At 35.0% G+C, this 21,487-nt stretch overlaps 1 protein-coding gene across 1 annotated transcript in view; it reads right to left on the bottom strand.

The window, feature by feature from the left end:
- Positions 1–3,902: 3,902 nt before the first annotated feature.
- DYNC2H1 (dynein cytoplasmic 2 heavy chain 1) overlaps positions 3,903–21,487 on the bottom strand; it is a 184,644-nt gene continuing 167,059 nt past the window's right edge. Inside the window, exons 86-89 of the mRNA XM_075140082.1 lie at positions 15,726–15,835; positions 15,308–15,389; positions 8,692–8,808; positions 3,903–4,406 (exon numbers count right to left, since the gene is read on the bottom strand). Of these exons, the coding sequence (XP_074996183.1) occupies positions 4,248–4,406; positions 8,692–8,808; positions 15,308–15,389; positions 15,726–15,835 (468 nt within the window). The 3' untranslated portion in view covers positions 3,903–4,247. The remainder of the gene's footprint in view (positions 4,407–8,691; positions 8,809–15,307; positions 15,390–15,725; positions 15,836–21,487) is intronic.

Here is a 21,487-nt window from a genome sequence, read left to right on the forward strand (position 1 = left end):
ATTAAAAATGTAAAAATTAAAAGGATTAAAAAATGTATATGTAAAACTTCACGTAAGAATTTCTAGCCGCAGTCAAGCCTCACATTTTTAGTATGGTAACCAATATTAAGTATAATGTATGTAAACCCATTTTTGTCGATGAAAGACCGTCTATCAGTTTAAGAGGTCGTGTAATGATTCATATTTGATGCTTTTGAGCATGGAGTTCAGGGTTTCTTTCCCCTTCAGCCCTAATAATTATCTAGCTGCTTTGGGAGAAATTACTGCTTTTCTGAGTACTCTTCTCTGAAAGCTGAAATAAAGAAATGGAGGGGGAAAGACAAATTTGCACGACCAGTTCTCTTGGTACTCTGCATAACTTGCATAACTTCCCTTCCACTGCAGCGTTTGGATTTTAGTGAATTCTAAAAATGTTCTGGAAAAAGTCTTAAATCAACTTGATAGAGTTTTCCCTTATCACTACAACAATTTGAGGTATTCTATCACAATCATAGGTCTTGTTTCTGAAAGGTAGTTTATCTCAAATAACAACAAAAAGTGAGTCTGACTCTTCAACAAACATGTATTCTTCTGTTTGGGAACATAGCATGCTCTGTGACAGTAGACTTGCTGTGAACTCGCTAAATGCACCTAACAGCATGTCTTCCGACAGATGATAGCACCAATACCTGACGTCAACCTGACTGCTATAAAATGTGAAAGGAAAAAACTGTTCCTTTTTAAATATAAAATAAATGCATTTGTCAAAAAAAAAATTGTATTTCAAACACACTCAGATATTACTGCACAATCTTCATTATTTTCAAAGGTTTTGTTATTTAAAGGTTTTTTCACTTCACATTTTGTCACTTTGATTTCTATTGATAACAATTTGCACTTGCTCAAGATATGCCTCTTTTTCAAGTCTTCAGAAAAGGGTGTTTACAGAGTAGTAATGTGTGTTTTCTAAGATCTCTTTATACATTTTAGTCTTACAAGTCTTGAAACTGAATGGCAGAACAGACTCATTGAAACACTAGTCAGACCATTAAGGCATTTCTGATGTTTTTATTTCTCATGTTTCCTGATTCATACTTCTGAATGGCCTATGCTTGTGATACAGCTGCACTTTGGTGGTAATAAACACTCTACAGTTCTGTCTTTTACTACCAAAAATATCATTTCTATGATATACAGTAGTAGTTACCTACAGTATCTTTCATTTAGATTACAACATTGTGTAGAAAGAAAGCACATCATACAATGCATACAGACAGTAAATATCAAGGAACACATGAGAAGTAATCTCTTTTTCCTCTTTAGGTCACCTGGGAGCCTTCCAAAGCATCAGGGTTATGACTAGAGTCATGAGAAGGAAAGATTAGTGAATCACTTAGTCAAAATAAGTATCAAACATACTACTTAATATACTGCGAACATAATATACAGCTCTCAATTTTTTTGTGATGATAATATTACATCATTGAAAATCTACCAGATTTCAAGATGCCAAACTAGCTTGAGATTTACTTAAATCAGTTTTTGTGCTAAAAAAATAAACACATCAAAGACACCTAGGAAGAGAGCGTCTTTCACATTTGTAACGTAGATCAGTCTAGATGAGCTCCCGAAGGACTTCTGCCCAAATAAAAATATAATTCCATGCTCTAGTTATAGCTAAACATTAAGACGTTTTTTTTCATATCACTCATGGAAGGACTCAGAAAGAGCAGAAGCAAGCAGACAGTTTTGGTAACGTGGAAGGGCTCTAAACCAAGGGGTGAACCAAACAAAAGGAGACTTAATCAAGCTGGCTAACAGTACTTTCTACTCACAGAAAGAAGGCTCTCTGACAGAAATGCATGAATGCATGTCCTGAAAACAAAATTCTCGATGGTGTGAGCTGAGAAATATTCCACAGTTCTAAATCTGAGGCAGCAGAAGATGATAGATACAAGAGGTAATGAACCTCCACAGCAGAGAGAGGCCAGTTCTGAGGGGTTAGGATACAGACAAGTTATTGGTAAGAAACTGAATCAGTTCCTGACCCTGAAATCGAAATAAAGATAGTGTGGAAGGTCTGGAGGGGTCTCTTTTATATCTGGTTTTTGTGATAGAGTCAATATCTGTATATTAATAGAATCAGTAAAGACTTCCTGGCTAAATATATAAAAAGAGGAGACTTGAAACCAGAGGCTCTAAATAATATTCCATGTATTTACCCTTGGCAGGATGAAAGGCATCTTTGAAGCTTACAATTAGGAGAGGGAAAAAAAAACCAAACCAAACCAAACCATGAAAATCCCCACAATGTTCTACTAATGTTTTATTTCAGGGTTTCTACAACCCATTACAGTAGATTTTTATTTCCCATAAGAAGCAAGATTGGTCATCAAAACCACCTACCACATTTCTGGTCTCTACTTTCTGTGCAAGGTGGGTTAAAATATGATGTCTATTTTACAGACATCTTTGCCCTAACATAGATAATTATCTGAATACCTGTATTTCTCTACCTGTCCACAAAAGAGAAGCTGGAACTAGTAGGAGCCAGTAGATCCCTCAGCTTTCAGAAATACGAAAGCTAAAATCCAGTCTGCTTCATGGAAACGTGTTGGATCCAAAAGGGAAGATTGCAACATGATCTTCACCTGTGCCTAAGGGAATTGAAACACAGTTGCCCTCAGTAAAACTTGTTTCCCCTCCCAGTGATGTTTTACCAAGCAAGCCTAGTATGACAATACTTCTCTGGACAAGTCACCCTCTAAATCCTCACTGAGCTTGTACACGCATTTATACGAGTGCTTTCTTTTCTGTTGGAAACTGTCATTTTCTTCCAAAATTTTCTTCACAGACTATTTTCCAAATTTGCTATATTTTTATTCTTCAGTGAACCAGAGTCAAATGTATAAAGGAAGATGAGACAACTATCTGAAAAGTATCAAGTAAATCTATTCTGCTTTTAGATAGGATTCAATTTTAAAAATGTATGTGTACTTGTATCAAACTATTTTAGGACATCTTTTTATTAGAAGAACTAAAATGGGAAACTTTTCAAATAGAAGACAAAAGTCCAAGTTTAAGGGATGAACAATAGAGTAGAACAGAGAAAAAGACTTTTTTCAGGAAGCTGAAATGTGACCCATCGTTTCTCTGCTTTCCTTCTCCCTCCCTCAAACCACCAATGAAAAATATCAAGCAAGTGAAATATAGTCTTACTTTAAATACTATTTTAAAATAAATATAAAATCTATCAGAGATATCAGAGCCAAGACATCTATTTTGTTTTCTAAGCAAACCAAGAAAGTGTTTTTATGCTTTTGGCTTTTAAAAATATCTTCATGAGGTGACTCTGAAATCACAGTTAAAAATTAGACACTTTCAGTTCTTACGCTGAGATTTCGTCACTCCTCAGTAATGCTGCTTCCTGATGGATTTTGGGTTTCCTGCTTCTTTTGGGATTTTGTCTAACCGCACGCCAAAGCCATGGCAGCATCCCAACATGATACATCGTGAATCAGTGAAATCAAGCGAGTATCCTGCACTAAGAACAAGACTCCAGGAGTCTCTCACATCACAGACCAAAAGCACTACTATATCCCTCTGTTAATCACCTAACAACTGGGTGAAAACCTCTTTTGTTTGTCTAAGGAATTGTTTGTCTATCTATCTTGGGCATCTATGTGCACATTCTTACTGGAATTTAGTACAATTTCATAAAATATTTTTTTCAGTAATTTCTAGATAACAACCATGATGGTAGTCTAACTGAATTTGTAACTCCACATGAAGTTTATAAAGCTCCTATTATTTACTACCAATACAAAGAAATATGATTACAAGTAAAACATCATTAAAACAGACTGAAACATTTATCCTGATTTTTGTATTTAAGTAAAACATTCAATTTCAATTACAACAGGTAAGTTTTATAATTTTTTTTTATTAAATAATGGAGGCATAAGAATAACAGTTCAAAAAGGATAATGAAAAAAACTGATCAAAGAAAAAATGCTGACTTTGAATTTATATTCAATATTTATGGGCAAAACATAAGAGATTTCAGCAAGTCTGAGAAAGAAATACAGCACATTACAAGCTAGAGAAACAACCCAAATTAACAGTTTGCTGAATAGTAAATAGGGGAATTTATAAACCATTGCTTTAAAAATGTATAAGCAATGAATCTGAAGTTTTCTTTTAATACGAAACAACTGAGATGTTTAAATGATTCTTAACTTCAAGACTTAATTTAATGCAGTTTCAGATTACTGATTTTTTAGAAATAAAGCAGCGCCACATTGAATCCACCGGTCTTGGTTTCCTCCACAAGGTACATCAATATTTGTCACCACACGGTCTCTCTCCACGCTAGTGTAGACTGGTAAAGATATGCATTCCTCTGGAGAATATGGACCATATGCATCCTGTCAACAAACAAGCACTTAGTTATCACTTAGACAACAAAACGTGAGAAAGGAATAATTTCCAATGATATGGTATCTAAAGCTGAATCCTAAGATACAGTTTAGACACTGCAGCCTTGGACAGGCAACTCGTGGTCCAGGCTACAAAGGAGAAGGATTACTAACAAAGCAGAGACTTCTGAAAATTCGCTAGACCACTCCATAACTAAGCCTCTACCTTTTCTCTCCAGTTTGTTAAACTGAAAACACAAGAAAGTATGTAATAGGGGTGATGCTATGAACGACATATCAAAATCTTCATTCAGCTAAAACCCCCCAAAATTACATGTCAAAAGCTTCTGCGAACCAGGAGCAAGGGACGTGCTGAACAGTTCCCAGGGGGGAGAAGGCCCCTCGGGAGCACCAGCGCTGCAGGGCAGGGAGCTGCTACCCCGGGCAGGCTGGAGTCCCGGGGCAGCCAGTGCCCTCGGCCAGCCCTGCTGCCTCACCTCCTCCCTCCCGGCAGCACAGCCCTGCTGCTCCTCCTGTAATGCAGCCCCACTTGCGACCTGTGTCCCGGACACTTGCAAGTGCGATACTTCAGGAATTGCACCCAAAAAAATCTTACCCCACACTTTCCAGGCTACTTTATGGATTTAAACAATGATTTCTAACATCAGTGAATCCAAATATCAAAATTGGTCTCTGATACAGAGAGAGCTACTACACCTTACATTAGAGCCTCACAGGGCCCCCACTTAATGCAGGATATTAAAAGGAACCCAGAAGTATTAACCACAGTTTAGTTAGAGCAGGACTTACAACAAACAAAAAGCCTAAATTCCCTAGTCCTTTCCATATACTTCTAGCACTTCAAGACATGCAAGCATATGTAAAAAGTTAAATTATTAGTTAAAAAAAAAAAAAAGCAGGTTTGATAACTTTTTTTTTTTTAAATGCCTTTCATAGTAATACGGATCACAGTCACAGCTGGGGTTCTTGGGCACTTGTGGAAAACAGGCCATTTCCATTAAGTGCCTAAATAGGAAATTACCAAGTTAACTTTAAGCATTCAAATTTGAACTGAGTGCTTTGAACTTCCAGCTGCATTAATTTATAATTTGTATTCTCCTATACGTGTCCTTTCCTACTGCACAGCATTAGCAGTACAAAGATTATAATTATATAGTAAACACTACTTAGGGAAGGACCTTGGTTGGAGCCATGGCTTTACCTCTCAGTCTGTGTCCTGATGAGCAAGCAATGCTCTGCTCTGAGAAGAGCAACAGCTCCTCTCCACTTTCTGTGCTGCGAACTGTGTGCGCCTTGGACGTAGTTTCTTCCTAGGGCTTTGCACAGGGCATTGTCCCTATGCACGACTATAGAACTGAGCTCAAAGACTCAGTCTAGACTTCCTACAGCATGTAATTTGGGATTCAACCCACGATGTATTTATTTAGTGTAAATAATTCAGGGTTTCATTCAATTGATATATATTAAGCGTGTTTTCCGTCACACTCAAAATCTCCCTTCCTGTCAACAGGAAAATGTCAGAAGATTTTCAAGAATCAAATAACAAAGCAGCACACTTGTCAGAAAGGAATTTGAAACAAAAATGAGGGTCTTTTTAATGCAAATTAGATCAAATGTGAGTTAGTGAAGCTCCAATATTAGAAAATAACTAAAAACAGGAAAAAGGAAACATGCAAACAATAAGCGTTTCAAGCACTTTGCTTTGCATGTCAATTGTAAGCCATTTCTCACGCACGGTTCCATCCCCCTTAGCGACACCCTTCACAGCTTGGCATCTATCAGTGAATTGAAACTGGAAAGGACCTTCACAGTTTAATGAGAATAAGCATCATGTTAGTAGCTCAAAATACTCCATTTTGACACTGCAGCATTTTGAGGGGGTTCTCTCAGAGAAATCCTGTAGGCTACTTTTTTTTTTTTCAGAGAGTTCACTTTAATTTAGTTTGGTTGAAAATGACCTCACAGCATTGCATTATAAATATACAGATTTTTGCTCACTATATTTCATAAGAGATATTTTTGGGGAAAAGAAAACAAATTCAAAACCTAAGAATCCAAAGATAATATGTTCCACTTCATGTACTCTTCTCCTAAGGAGAGGATAATGAGATAAGGGGAAATGCATAATGTCTCCTGATTCTGCCTTGGTTTCTGAGCACAGTGTTTGATTGTGGTCAATTTTTACAGGGAAGCCCATAGTAAAACAACTTAGGGCAGAGCAATTCAGAAATGCTCTCCTTAGAGATACTTTATGTTTAAAATCTGGGCAGTTGACAAGTTTTGGCCTGTGTTTTAAAAGAATTTTTTTTTTCCAACACAAAGACTTCAGTTGCTATTCATTTCAAATATAAAGTACATTGGAAGATGTTTAATTCACTGATTATTGAACTCTCTCACTTCTATGTTTTATAGATAAAGCTCTCTGCTGATGTCACACATCACTTCTGGATCTTATCTTTGAAGTTTAAAGAATATGCTATTCAGAAAAACACTTAAGAATCTGTTTCATCTCTAACACAAGGTGAATGTTTTTCAGAACAAAGAGAGGGTTACTTACAACCCTCATTTTCAGTGTGCATAAGATAAACATTTGGTGTCACCATGTAAAACCATGTATCATCCTCTCCCACACATCACTGAATCTATTTATTAAGATGTCTGGCAATTCCATATTTATCCCATGCACCACCTTTCAAGTGACTTAGAAAACTGTTTATTTCTCTGAACAAAACAAACCTTGTAAACTACTAAAGAACCGAAAAATCTTTCACTAGTCAACTTTGTAATAGGTGTTGTGCTGTTTTGGTTTTTTTTTAAATTTTCAGTATTTTCTTTCCCATCAAAGCTGGGAGCAGTAGTGCAGATGATGGCTATTATTTACTTGTGTATTCCAAGTCTAGAGCTTGACCATTATACTTCTAATGCTGTACTGTAATATAATGCTATACTTCCAGTGTTGGAAATAACAATGAGAAAAAAGAAAAAAAGTTGGGATACGGTAGTGTGTTAGCAATGGAGATCCTTGCACAATGTCTATCACAATATACCACAAATCTCATCATTGCCATAATTTATGATAATTAATAAACTCAATTCTAACTGAAATTTCAACTACTTGGGTCCAGCGAACTTTTCTTTAACATTCTTCTAACCAAACCTAGCCTTCCCAAGAGAGAACTCTGCAGAGTTCTCTAGCTTGCCAAATAACAACCTCCTCCAGTTAATAAGTTCATTTGCTTGAGGAGTTAATGTCTACAGGACAGGTTAAAAGGTGACATTATTTTTCATTTTTTATGTGCTGCTTATTTTATTTATTGTGATAAAGAAGTGGAAAAAACCTGCATGCACCCCTATTTCTCACTTTCTACATTTACACTTCATTTTTGTTGTAAAAGTCTTAATATATTTTCTTTTAGATATGTATGTGGGATTCTTCTCACCTCTCTGTCCCAGAGTTAGCAGTCTAGGCTGTCTCTAGAGTCACATCTAGACAGAGATTTATGTCAGTTACCTTATGATGGGATGGACTTCCTGAGATGCCTATCTTTTACTGAGACCAAAAAAGGAGCTAAGGCCATTAAGTCATACCAGGCAATTAACATTTAGACAGCTAAATTTAGATGAGATTAATTCTAAAATAAGCTTTCTTTTAGTTATAAGACTCTAAGTATATGAATTTGTAATTCCTACACATCCTTGAATAAGTTCTATGTAACTTTTTGCTTTATTTATCAGAGATTGCTATTATAATTGGAGAGCAGAAGTAGTAACAATTTTTACTGTTTGGATTACTTCACTTTCATCTTACATCGTTCTGCAAGCATTGGCATTTTTTTAAATTAGTGTAAGTAGGGGAAAGGTTTTCTTTGCTTATAGATCACATGATGTTCTCTATCTTTTTATTGCTGTTTTAATTTAATGTTTAAAACACGAGGAAAATATATTCTAGGAATGAACTCCCAAACTCATATATTCATTCACTAAATACACTTTTGACAATATGTTAATGCTTTTTAAAAGACAAGGAGAAAAAGGTATGAGTGAAATAAAGCTCTTGTCTTAATCTAAACAATAGAAGATAAAAAAATATTGACAAAATGATAATAAGTTCTCCTTTTATATAAAAGAAGTAATTGTTTTTCCTATTAAAGACAGAGATTTTTATTTTGAAACGAGGGGGAAAACAGGTCAGCAACATCATACTGAAAAGCTACTACACAGAAAAAAGCAAATTATGGGTCTTGAAAGTTTAGGGCTTTTAATAATTTAGTACCTGTGGAATCCAGGCCATGTAACAAGGGAGAACAGATGACACACTGGGAGAATCATGCAGATTTTCTGAAAGTCGATTTCCATCAAAACTGCAACCTTCCAGTTGGAAGCCACTGATCTGCCATGGAAATATAAAATATTCAAACATATATAACAGATTTGAAATGTCAGTAATGATTACACTGTGCTTTAATAAATGATGATCCTTTTTACTGTGACGAAATTTTTAAATAACAGGAAACTAATTATTGTAATGTTCTGTGTGAGAGTAGGAACCATGATTTAAAAGCAAGATCTGGACCACGCTTCGGAGTAAACTTCCTCTGATTTGGATTCACATTCTTTGAAATGTTAGAGAAAAACACCTGTAAATGTCATCATTTATGAAATTGGCATTAGATTAATGGAAATGTGATAGCAACAGCCAAGTACACAATCATTACAATGTCAAGAAAAAGAGAAGAACAATCACTGAAATAAGCATGACTTCCTGCTTGGAAATCTGAGCACAGTTTTCAAAGAACAGAATGCACAATTACACAGCTTCTGCAGAGGCAAACAAAATACATTGAAATAATATGAGAGAAAATTTTATTTAACATAATTCAAGATTTCTTAGATAAACTATTGTTTGGAAAAATTAAATAAGAATCCCATATGCTTCTATAAGTAACTATGAATGCTTCATATGTAATGTTTTAAGTGCTTTCTTTTAATTAGTAAGTATTTTCAGCCTCTGAACTAAACATTCTCTTTTTTTCTTCACTGAAGTCCTGCATGAATTAATGACAATGATACCTATTCTGGATTTCTTCCAAATAAAATTTTCAATATCTGTTGATCATTTTATTTTCCCAGTACAAATAATAATAGTTAATAATAGTATAAATAATAATAATAACAGTCAGTTTGGCCTGCTGAAGTGAGAACTTCAATTTTAGCAATAATAAAACTTAACTCAGTAATAACTTTCATGCAGCTTTTCAAAAGGCTAAATCTTAAGCTGGAGCAGATGTCTAACAGAAGCTACAATCTGAAAATCATGTCTGTTATGCTATCATACTAAAGCCCTGAATTAAATACATAATACTGAGGTAGGCTTTCACCAAATAGAAGATTCATAAAGCGGTGCTGGAACTAGGAAATACAACGCTATTGGAAACTGGATGAGTGACCACATAACCAAAATGTATAATTTTCTAATACATTTTCTCTTGCAAGAAAGTTTAAAAAGTGTACCAAATTTTAAAAGGTGGTTAAAGTATGATGTTACAATGAAGATCGGTATCATAGAAGATGTAATGGAAATAATTAGGTAATTACAGCATTCTAAAATTATTTATTTGACAAGAAAAGTTGCATTTAAACAGTAACATAATGGAGGTTACTGTCATGCTTGAAAAGCAATGCTTTTCTCCCAAGTGTTGGGTTTTTTTTGTTAATATTCTATTAACAGAATACTAGCTAAGATTATGTTTTGTATTTTTAATAACTAATTATTCTTTTGATGGTAGATAGGCATTGCAGTCTTCAAAAATTTGCTTCTTTAAAGTCATTTCTATTCTAACTCTGAGCTGAGGACTCTTCCTTACAACATGCAAGATGCATATATACATATTCTAACATGAAAAAAAGGTTATAAAAGATTGCATTTAAAAAAGCTATAGAAAAAAGCTGTGTTTCACCTTGGGCAGACAGTGACCAGAGAAGTAGCAACATACTTTGAAGCAATCTGTGCTCCATACAGACTAGAACTCACAGTAAAGCCTCCAAAACTGTGGTTAACTTAAACAAAAACAACCCCAAATGGAAAGCTCAGAGTAGTATGACTTTTTCTCTAACTTTAACTTCCACAGATTATTATAACAAGGCCTCAGTGAAATGAACTAAATTTTTCAGACTTTCTATTTGGAACTGCAAAAATTGTTTTTTTTCCTTCAACCTCTTGTCAAAAGCTTAAGGTCTTTTCTTTGTTATGAAAGTGTGACACTCCTCTCCCTTCTCCTGCCAAGTTTATTGTGATCTTTCCTTTGAATCTTCCCTAAGATTTTCTCGTCTGTTGCTTTTAAGGTACAGTATTAGCATTTGATATTTTGTATCGTTTCTTTTCAAACTCAAATTCTCTCCACAGAGATTTTGGAAAAGCTGGCTTTATCTTGTAAGAGAGAAGTTTGGGTGTCAATAGCCTTTAATGATAGCCCATATACATTCTAGCGCCACTTCTTCTGTCTTGCAAGAACAAAGAATATGAAGAAAAATATCATAAAAGGCACAAAAAGAACAAGGTCTTACTAATGATTATACTGAGGCTTTCCCACAGACTCCTTCCTACTGCTCTCTGTTAACATTGATACTTAAGGCCTCACTTTATTTTATGCATAGGTCCTAGATTACACTTTACCTCACTACACTTCTGATTGAATGCTTTCAAAGCTCTTATTTATCCCTATCACACAAATATTAGAAAGATTCATCTCATATGCTCTTCTTTCTGCTCTTCCTGCATTCTGCAGGGAATTTTGTCATGGAGTTTAGTCTGATAAATATGTGAGTTTGGCAAAGTTATTGAGTGAAGAGTGGTCTGTTGAAGAGGTTTTAAAATTTATTGTTAGGGTGTTCAAAGGTCTGGCCATCCTGAACATCTCTAAAATAAGTTTCTATAGAAGTGGGTCACCTATTGAAAAATCTGTACACACATTTCTTCCTTTGATATTGGCAATTCCCTTGACATTGTAGTTATGTAAAATAACACAATCTGATCTCCTGGAAAACTTCAACCAATCATAGAAACTCCTTTGAAGATGAGGACCAAAATTTTGACTTTGATTCAATATTAAAAGACACTGGAAAACACCAGAACAATATACTTTCAGATACTGTCTACTCCCATAGCCATGTTCTCATTCCTATGATAAATGGTGTATAGAAATTACAGCTTCTATAAAGGACATGGATTTCACAGTATCTATAATTAGCAGGCATAGTATTTTTGCAACTCAGCTCAGAGTAATGGCTGGAGTTGACCATAATTTTTAAAATTTTAATTCTTACAACGTATTTGGCATTTTGCAACTACTAGTACTGGTTTAGTTTCAAAAAAGCTATTGTTAGACATTACAGATTATGTTTCTTTAAAATACATTTGTAGAAAGTGTGCTGATAGCATGGTCCAAAGCATCTCTGTTTCCAAAATTTCAAATTCTCTGCAATTAATTTTTCCATACTATTTAATGCCATAATTTCCCATGAAATGATACAAACTACAGCAGACTTCAGGAAGGCATATTTTCACTTTATTACCTCTACAGGCCTCCATCATTAATTTCTTGATATTTCAGGTTGGAGGTATACTGTAAAAAAAGACCTCTCAGGATGCCTTATAATAGTATTTCTGTCGATTGCTAAGAGCACAGTTTTGATATTAATGCTGATATTATGTATTTGAATATTATAGTCTTGCAATAAATTTTTGTTTTTCACTATTTGTATTAAGCTCTACCCAAGCTCATAGCACTTACTACCCAAAAAGTCTCTTACCATGTTTCTTCCTTTCTTTCATTCTTTTCTGCAAGAAAATGGAATGCCGAAAGGAACGACTACCTGCTTTTGTACAACAGCACAATCAGTGCACAAAGCAAATAGAAGAGATTTATTTGCATTTCAATACGTGATTATATTGCAATAGCCATACATTTTCAGTACCTTTCATTAAAGCAATCCAAAGTCATATTAAAGAAAGTGTAATTTTATGCAGATTGATTCTAAATCAAATATTCATCACATCCTACTAGGAGAGACCTACTCCACATCATACATCTAAACTATCACTTGAATTACACTGATAATTTAACACCAGATTTGATAATCCACCCAGACTCAGGTGTATTCTTGGCCTGATTGAGTGTTCCTCTGCCTACTTTGTAGTTACACTGACAGTTCTAGCACTTCATACTTCTGACTTACAGACGATCACAGGGTATATTATTTGAAATTTTTGGCACACAAAGATCCTTCCAAATGTCTACAATTGCAGAACCAGGATGCCATTTTTTAAAAGTGCAGGAAGACTGAAAAAGCATTTTCATCATACAGATCATAATGAGATTTCTATCTTCTTCTCCTTATCAGAACAAATTCTAAGCCATCAAAAACTTTTAAAATTAAAGGCAAGAAAAAAAATCTCAAAGAACATGTCTTCAAACAGTCACTAACTGACAGTGTGACTAAGAAAGTTATACAAAGTATATGAATCTTAGGTTTAAATTCAATGTTCATCCACATTCCTAATTGCTCCAATCCTTCAACAAAGATACTCTATTAGAATAATTAAATAGCCATTGATTCAGGGACTCGAGCGCGACTCTTCTATATCACAAAACACAGTCCCCCAACCATATGAGTGCAGAATCAAGTCTCTTGGTGGAAATAGTCACACAAAGTGAAATAGCACCATTAGCATAAATTGAGACTGATAAACTTCAGAATAGCCTATACCATGATCTGGTCCTTGTAGGGGATGTGAGAGCTCCAATTTTAAACCTGCAGTCTGAATCATGTGAAGAAGGAACATGCAGTATCAACAAATCAAATCTTCTGACAAAAATAAAACATATTTATCAGTTCTATCAATTATTTTATCAAAAACTTTCTCATAGTTTGAAGATCTATCTTACGTAAGAAGAGAGTGGTTTAGCAAAGAGAAATGAATGCAGGTTCATGCCACTTCGATAATATAATCTGAAGACCTGAAATTCTCTTTTTATTTTTGATTTCTCTTGGAATATAAGACTTATTCTTATAGAGCAATAGAGAATATATGTTAACCTTTTTGCCTACATATAATAGTGACTGCTAACAGTGTATTTTAACTAATATTATGAAAAATCTAACACACGGATTTGCACATAACAAAGAATTATAAGCTTCAATACACCTAACCAGAGTGTTGTTATAAAACTCTTTCCTCTAATCACCCTTTAATTCTTCAGTTTCCAAGCAGCTATTTCAATCTAGCAACTGTAAAATATTGTAATATTTTTTAGCATATGAAAATACTTAGATAATATTATTCATGCATGGAGTTCAGGTATTTGACACTGACTTCTGACATTTTTCAAAGATGGTAGGATGGTTTTGAAGAAGTCCAGGCTTCTAGAATCTGCAGCTGATAGTTAGCCTACTAGAATGAGAGGTCTGAGATGTGAAACTCAATTTTGGCTCGCTGCTATGGACTTAGAAATCTTGGCTGAACCTGAAACCTCAGAATATGTGATTTGCAGGCTCCGAGGTTTTTCACCCCAGGATTATTCCAGGGAATGAAATTGCCCTAAAAGTCCCTTGGTTTATTCTCTAGATTCTGGACTCCCATCTAATTCTCATTAAATGAAGTAGGCAACCATTACTCTTATTTAAATACCACGATTGAATAATTTTCTAAATTATATTATCTAGTTCCAACAGGAATCAATTCAACAAAGTTCAAAAGACTGTATTGTATAAAGGTCAGATTGGATGATTACAGTTATCTTTTCTGGCCTTACAATCTATTAATATTTTAGGAATATGAATTCTTATACATTCTGTGTTAATAATTTTGGATAGTGTCAGCAGCCAACCCAGAACCCTAATATCTCCCACAGCCTTCTGTGTGCCTGCATTATCAGACTAGAGAAGGTGCCCTGCCACTTGCTTTCTCTCTCCTAGTCTAGTAATCTCTCTGCTCTAGCTGTACATCAGTACATAGTCGCGTGGTAAGTGCCCTGCATTATTCACCCGTGTTTCTGTAAGAATGCAGTTTTAAGTGCCATGCTCTGTGCTGAACACAGCACTTTGACCTGTGCAGTATTATCATGGGACCAACATACCTGTTGGAAGACGTAGCATAGAAAACTTATTTTGTGAATTCCCTACAAAATTAAGTAGAAAACAGGTGCAAAGAGATCTGGATTCAGCCAAAGAGGCAGTGTCACCTGAAACGTTAAGAAGCTAAACTAAACCATTTGAGGATTCACCTTTACTTTGCTATCTAAGCAATCAGTAGTGACTTTATGGCTGCTGGCTGTAGCCCTAAGAGTCCATTAAAAAATTGTTGGGTCTTTATCATATCAAAAGCTAGTCATATTATAGTTTACTTTGGTTTGTTTACTTCCTTAGAAGACTCTCTTCAGTGATTCGACAAATGCTAACACATGGCCTTAGACTTACAGATTTACATGTGTATTTCCTCTTGCTACATGCCACAAGTCTTTCTGGACAACTACATTCTGGGCAACAATAAGATATTAACTAATGGATTGCAGCTTCAATTTTATCTAAGAGGTGGTTGAAGCGAATGGAGCAAGCATAAGTTTAAATTTTAAATTTTGAATTTTGAATTTGAAATTTTAAATAAGCACTATGACTAGGGAGGGGTAAAAAGATAACTGCTTTCCATCTCCCATTTCTGTGGAATTTTTGCACTACCATTTTTGTAGCTGTATACCATTAACCAGCCTTTGTATCTCAGGTACACCAATGTATTTATAGCTCAGTTTTCCAGAAAGTTTATGGACAGATGAATTAGACGATGCTAATACAACATCCTCATAAAATTCTAGTAACACATCCTAGTAAAATACCTTAACTTGGAGTTTGCTTTCCTGTATTTGCCCTTTCCATGATGCTGTAAATTTAAGGCTGTCCACTGAACAGCTCATTACTCTGCAAGGGAAACATATATACAGTAAATCTTAGAGACATATAATAACAGGAAATTAAATACAAAACCAAAACCAATGTTTTTTCAACCTGTACCATATCATAATAAGTCTTACTTTGAAGAAAAATACATTTTTAATTTCATCTAAAATAAAAAATAATCAGCATTTAAACAAGTAACTCACAGCTATTCTACTTCAGTGCAAGTAGTAAGAATGAGATGACTTATGACAGCAATTGACATAACTTGTTGGATCTGTGTCCTGAAAATGACATCTTCACACACAGGGAACAATGGCACATTAGCACACATAAATAGGTAGATTATTTTTCCCTCACCTTGCAGTCTCCTGGCGTAAGGCATTAAGAAATGTGTCTGGATGAAATAGCTCTGAAAGGTCAAGGGTGTCTGACAGTAGTTGCTGTTTCTCCGCTTTTTCTACCCAATTCTAAAAGAGAAAAAAAAAAAGGAAAACAGAGAGTCCTGAAGTTATTGCCTGATTTTTCAACATTTTGAGTTAATGTGGGTTTGTCAATTATTATGATTAATGAAAAATGTTTGTGTAAATATACTGTAACCTCAAAGATAAATATTAATTTCAATTATCTCAAACTAGTAAACAGAAAATTAACACAACTTAGAAGTATAAAGAAACCTAGCAGTTTATGTGTAATGTGACTCATCCATTCTAAGTAAACTTCTGTTCCATTCTTTGTACAGTGCAGCTCACTTTGTACAATGAAACTTTTATCAAGTTTCTAACATCCTGTTGAAACCCTATTTCAGCTTTACTAACAGGAGAGTTTATGTTTTCCATCAAAATGGTTGTCATTACTGTCTTTGCTTTACTAAGTTCAGGCAAATAACTTCATTCCTTTCAAGTAAGCTTTAAGATCATTCTTTTGTGTAACCTGCGTATTAAATTCAAGAAACACTTGATTTTCAATTGGCAGTAAGAGTTTTTATAAGTACTAACCAACGATTTTTTTTTTAAAATATCTCTTAGTATTAGGTTGATGCAGCCATTTTTAGTGCATTAGTTTGAGACATGAATTTCTGATAAAGAATTCACAGAATTTCTGATAAGATAAAAACTGGCCTTTGTTATATTTGGTAATAAATGAAACGAATAGAGGTGGGGGCAATAACTGGCCTCAATTACCCTTACAGAACACATGCCCCAACCTACTTCTTTCACCCTGTCTTACATGCACCTATGAAGCCTGTTGCTAGGAGCAGGAAGCTTGGAATTTCCCATCAACGCAATGCATTATGTGCCAACATGAGAAAAGAGACACACATTGCACTTTGCAATCTTGATAAACCATGTGTCTTAAGTAATGAAATCTGAGTTTGACCCTCAAAACACCAACAATCGCAGACTAAAGAATTTGTTACCTTCAGATGAGTTATTTATGCACCTGAGTGGTTATGCAACAGTCCACACTCAAAATCCTATGTTTTGAAACTTTTATACTGTACATCTTTGGTACAATTTCTTTACACGGTATAATGACAGTCCTGACTATGGTACTATAAATGTTAAGTTACTGTATAACCTACTTTATAAGTAGTTGCAAGCCATATGTTTCTGCATAGAAAGATTAATGTTTAATACTAAGCCAGAAAATAATCAGAGACTAAGATTCCACGTGCTATCACTAAAGAGAGAAACACAAACCTTTCTAAATACCAAGTACTAAAAGATTATGAAAATACTATAGTCACTGAACAAAAAAAATCCTGGAAGCTACGCTCTTATGACACAGTGCACCTGCCAGGCATCCATATCTTGTTTAAAAAGTACTTTACTGTATTCTTTGAATGGCTGACAGATGAATAATTCCATAGAAGCATCTTGGAAGTGACAAAATTATCCAAAATACAAGTAAATATCACTCAGTGGATTTTATTTTATTTTGTCAGTGTGTCAGACACATCTCCATAATGTTTCCACCATGTTCAAACATTTAATCGGTGGTGTTTTTATCTGCCACATCACTGATTATAAGCCCTCAACCCAAATGATTATGAATCAGTTAGGAGATTTTTGCTTTCCATTTTCATTAGCTGAATGTACACAGTTAATGACTCTTGTCTGCATGATTCTTTTAATGACTTTACATAACAATCTCTTTTATCATATAGCAGTAACTCTGCATTCTGGTTAGGTCAGATTTTGTAAATTGTTTTGTGTAATAAGAGTAGACACAATCATTTCAACTTGTATTTAATATAAGCCTTCTATTGCTGTCATCAAATAAACTTTTAATATAACTGCTAAAGAGAAATACTGTCAGGAACATAGATGCTTATATTCCACCCAATTAAAAAACCAGTATGGGTGATATTAATTCTGAACTCATATAATTAAGTAGCACTAGGAAATACACAATAACATACACAATAACATAAACTTTCATTTCAGATCACAAAAGCAAAGTTTGTAATTGCTTATACTGCTCTACATAAAGCTGAAGACACAGCTCGTTCACAGCTGTTTAATAAGTAATTTAAGATTTAAATGCAATAAAAATGATAATAAAATGTATTTTACAGCACAAGTGTAAAAAATATCCTTATGCTTATTCTCGTTTTTGTCTTTTATGACCACATGGCAGCATGTCTCAAAAGACAGTCTCAAGCGCTACAGTCTCAAAAGACACCACCACTCTATTAAATCGATCGTTTGTCACTAGTACATCCACTGCCACTGCCATAACGCTTGGAAGAGGTCAGGTCTTGAAGGGAAGGAAGTTTAAGCTAAACTGGAGAAAGACTGAAGTGATGTTTCTTGAAAAGGAGAAATCCTGTAACAGATTAGCTATAATATCTTAATTTTCCTCTCCTATCCCGACTCCAATAAAAACATAGATTGACTTCATTTGTCAAAGTGATGCAAAGTGGTTTGACTTCTTATTGATCTTGGATGGCCATGTAGCATTTCAATCTGAAGGGCCTTCTTCCATCACCAACTCAGTAGAAAACGTTGCCTTTCCTGCCAGGTAGGCCAAAATAATCCATGCATTTGTCACTTGCCGGCTGGATTACAGTGAGAAGACTACCATCAGCTCCAAGATGGTGTAAAATCTAGCTACTTGTCTCTTCGTGGCTCAGGCCAATACCCATGCTCTCCCAACTGCCCCCTCACTCCCACCTCCCGTAATATGGTCTTCAACATGTTTGCTGCAATTCAGGATTTGTTTTTCTTCTTCAAAACAGCTAATAGTCAAGATTTAAACTCACTAAAAGCAGCTTTCAGTGTATGAATTCAAGATACGTCTTTGGTTAGATATGAAAGCTGAATTGGTGTATAACTTATTTTTTAAAATAAATTCACATTATATCAATAATTTCTATTACACCAAAAATGTGGTCTACCAGTCCAAATATCCTAACCCCCCAAAAATGTATATTACGAAACAAAATAAAAAATCAACATACACTTTTCTTTGTAACTGTTTATTTCATTATTTCAGTATTTCATTTTTTTAATATTTCCTGAATCTTTCTTATTGCAATGAAACTAGAAATTTAAGTGTGAACTGTACATGATAGATTAATTTAGCATATGATGATTATAAATATAATATCAAAACTTATCAGCAATACCCAAAATGCTTGCAAAGCAATTCCTAGCAGGATATTTCAAAACTTCAACTTATGTGAGGTTCTGTTTGGTATAATAAAAGGTTTTTTTTTCTTTTTTTACAAAAATAAATCTCTAAGTGCAGTCTCAGGTAATAATAGTTCAAATAATATTTTTTCACGTATCTTAACATCCAAGAAGCATCTGTTCTTTTTTCAGAGAAGCCTTCCTTATCTTCTATAATCCCAAAGCAAACTGAGCACCTCATATTGAACAGTGGAAGGAATAAAGAGGCTGCCAGATTTTCACATTATCATTTATACAACTTTAGGATCACAGAACTCCTCTACAATGAATCAAGTACTTTTCCTTCACCTGTTTTAATTCATTCCAAATGTATTCTCTTCTATCGTGTTTTTCCCTTGATGTGATCCCAGAAGAGAACTTTTATTGAAAGAGAAAATCATATAAATCACTACCGAAGTGATTTCATTTCTGTGCCTAGATGGAAAATTGAAATATGAATACGCATAGCCAGAAGCCATGGAGTACAATTCTGTTTTTCCACTAGTTTTAGAGGGATTCAAAATTACTAGGGAAAAAAAAAAATGCAGGACTTTGTATAAGTCTGAGAGCAAACGATGGTGAGTAGCACTGCTAGGGGAGTAAATATTCAGTTAACCAGAGTTTAGATTAAGCAAAGGTCAATCAAGCAGTTATGCTAGAGTCCTATTTTCTTCACAGTGCAGCAGCTGTTCCATAGGTGTGCTCCTACGTGTTGGCAGTCAGTGCTAAATGCCAGCAGGAGTAATTGTGTTACACTGCAAAGAAATGAAACAGAGGTATTTTTTCTGGCATTGAGCACAGAGGGGTAATGCGTAGCTTCTCAGGAGCAGCTGGCATACAACAATTTGCTTCCTTGTGGTAATTTTTTTTGTATGTGAAATCCTTGAGCTGTTATTCTTGAGCTAGTTATCCTTTATTAAATGAACATGTGAATACTGCAGTATTTCAGGTATACGATAAGGCGTTGGCACATACTATCTTTCAAATGGTAAAACACACAGGAATTTAATTTGGAGTCTTACTTTTGTTTTTCTTTTCTTTTCTTCTCTTCTTTTTTTTTTTTTTTAATTTTAGAGCATGCAGACCAAAATCGCTGGTTAGTGCTTTAAATAAAATACTATTGTTTCTTTATTTCAGTTTGACATGCCTCAGAACCCCCCTGTTTGTTCAGGAATTCAGAATACTAACAAAATAGCACAATGTTAGAGCATAAAAATTCTGAGTCCATTAGTGTCAACATGCTAGCTAACAATGTGCCAGAAGCAGATATGCAGTACACATAGCTGAGGGAAGCATTAACAAATGTGATCTCCTTCACGTTACTGTATTAATTTATTTTTATCAAAACAGGAACTTAACTTTCCATGAATTGCTGTTTCCTACATTTAATAAGCATCCCAGAATGATGATACTGCTTAAGAACTGTAACATCATACTGACAAATTCATGATTGATGTATGCCAAAAATGTCTACTTTCAGATATTTCCTATATGATCACTAAACACAGAATCCAGTTAGACGATACTCTTATGCTTCATGCCTTTTCTTTTTCCACAACTAAATACATCAGTTGCTAGGTGCTAGATTGCATTTGCAGTTACATAGAGTACAACTGAGTAAGGAAGTATAAGAGCTGGAACTATTCCTTGTTAGAACCAGAAACTATAGAATGTGCAGAGCAAAGGGGAAAAACATTCAAAGAAACTTCAGTGTCCTCTCCTTCTGAAAGAGATTATGGTCCTACTTCCCACCTCCACTGGTAAGAAGTTGCAGGGCAGGGAAAACAGTGGCACGTAATATTCATTTGCAGATAACAGACAAGACTGCCTACCATAATCCTTGGACAAAGTCAGGACTATATCAGACATAATTCCTTTGCAGAGCTCTGGAGTAGGAATGCTGAAACATACATTGTGATGGTGCTGGTGTGACTAAATAGGGATACAGAATACTCAGTTGTCCTGGTTTCAGCTGGGATAGAGTTAATTTTCTTCCTAATAATTGGTATAGTGCTGTGTTTTGGATTTAGTATGTGAATAATATTGATAACACACTGATGTTTTAGTTGTTGCTAAGTAGTTGTAGTGCTTGCACCAAGTCAAGGACTTTTCAGCTTCCCATGCTCTGCCAGGTGCACAGGAAGCGTGGAGGAGGTACAGCCAAGACAGCTGATCCAAACTGGCCAAAGGAATATTCCATACCATATGACGTCATGCTCAGTATATAAACTGGGGGGAATGTCCTGGTTTCGGCTGGGATAGAGTTAAATTTCTTCCTAGTGCTGTGTTTTGGATTTAGTATGAGAAGAATGTTGATAACACACTGATGGTTTTAGTTGTTGCTAAGTACCCTGCTAGTCAAGGACATTCAGCTCCCATGATCTACCGACTGAGCTAGGTGCACAAAATGGGAGGGAACATAATCAGGACAGCCAGCCCAGCTGG

This window comes from Calonectris borealis, chromosome 1, assembly GCF_964195595.1.
Source record: "Calonectris borealis chromosome 1, bCalBor7.hap1.2, whole genome shotgun sequence".
Taxonomy (NCBI): Eukaryota; Metazoa; Chordata; class Aves; order Procellariiformes; family Procellariidae; genus Calonectris; species Calonectris borealis.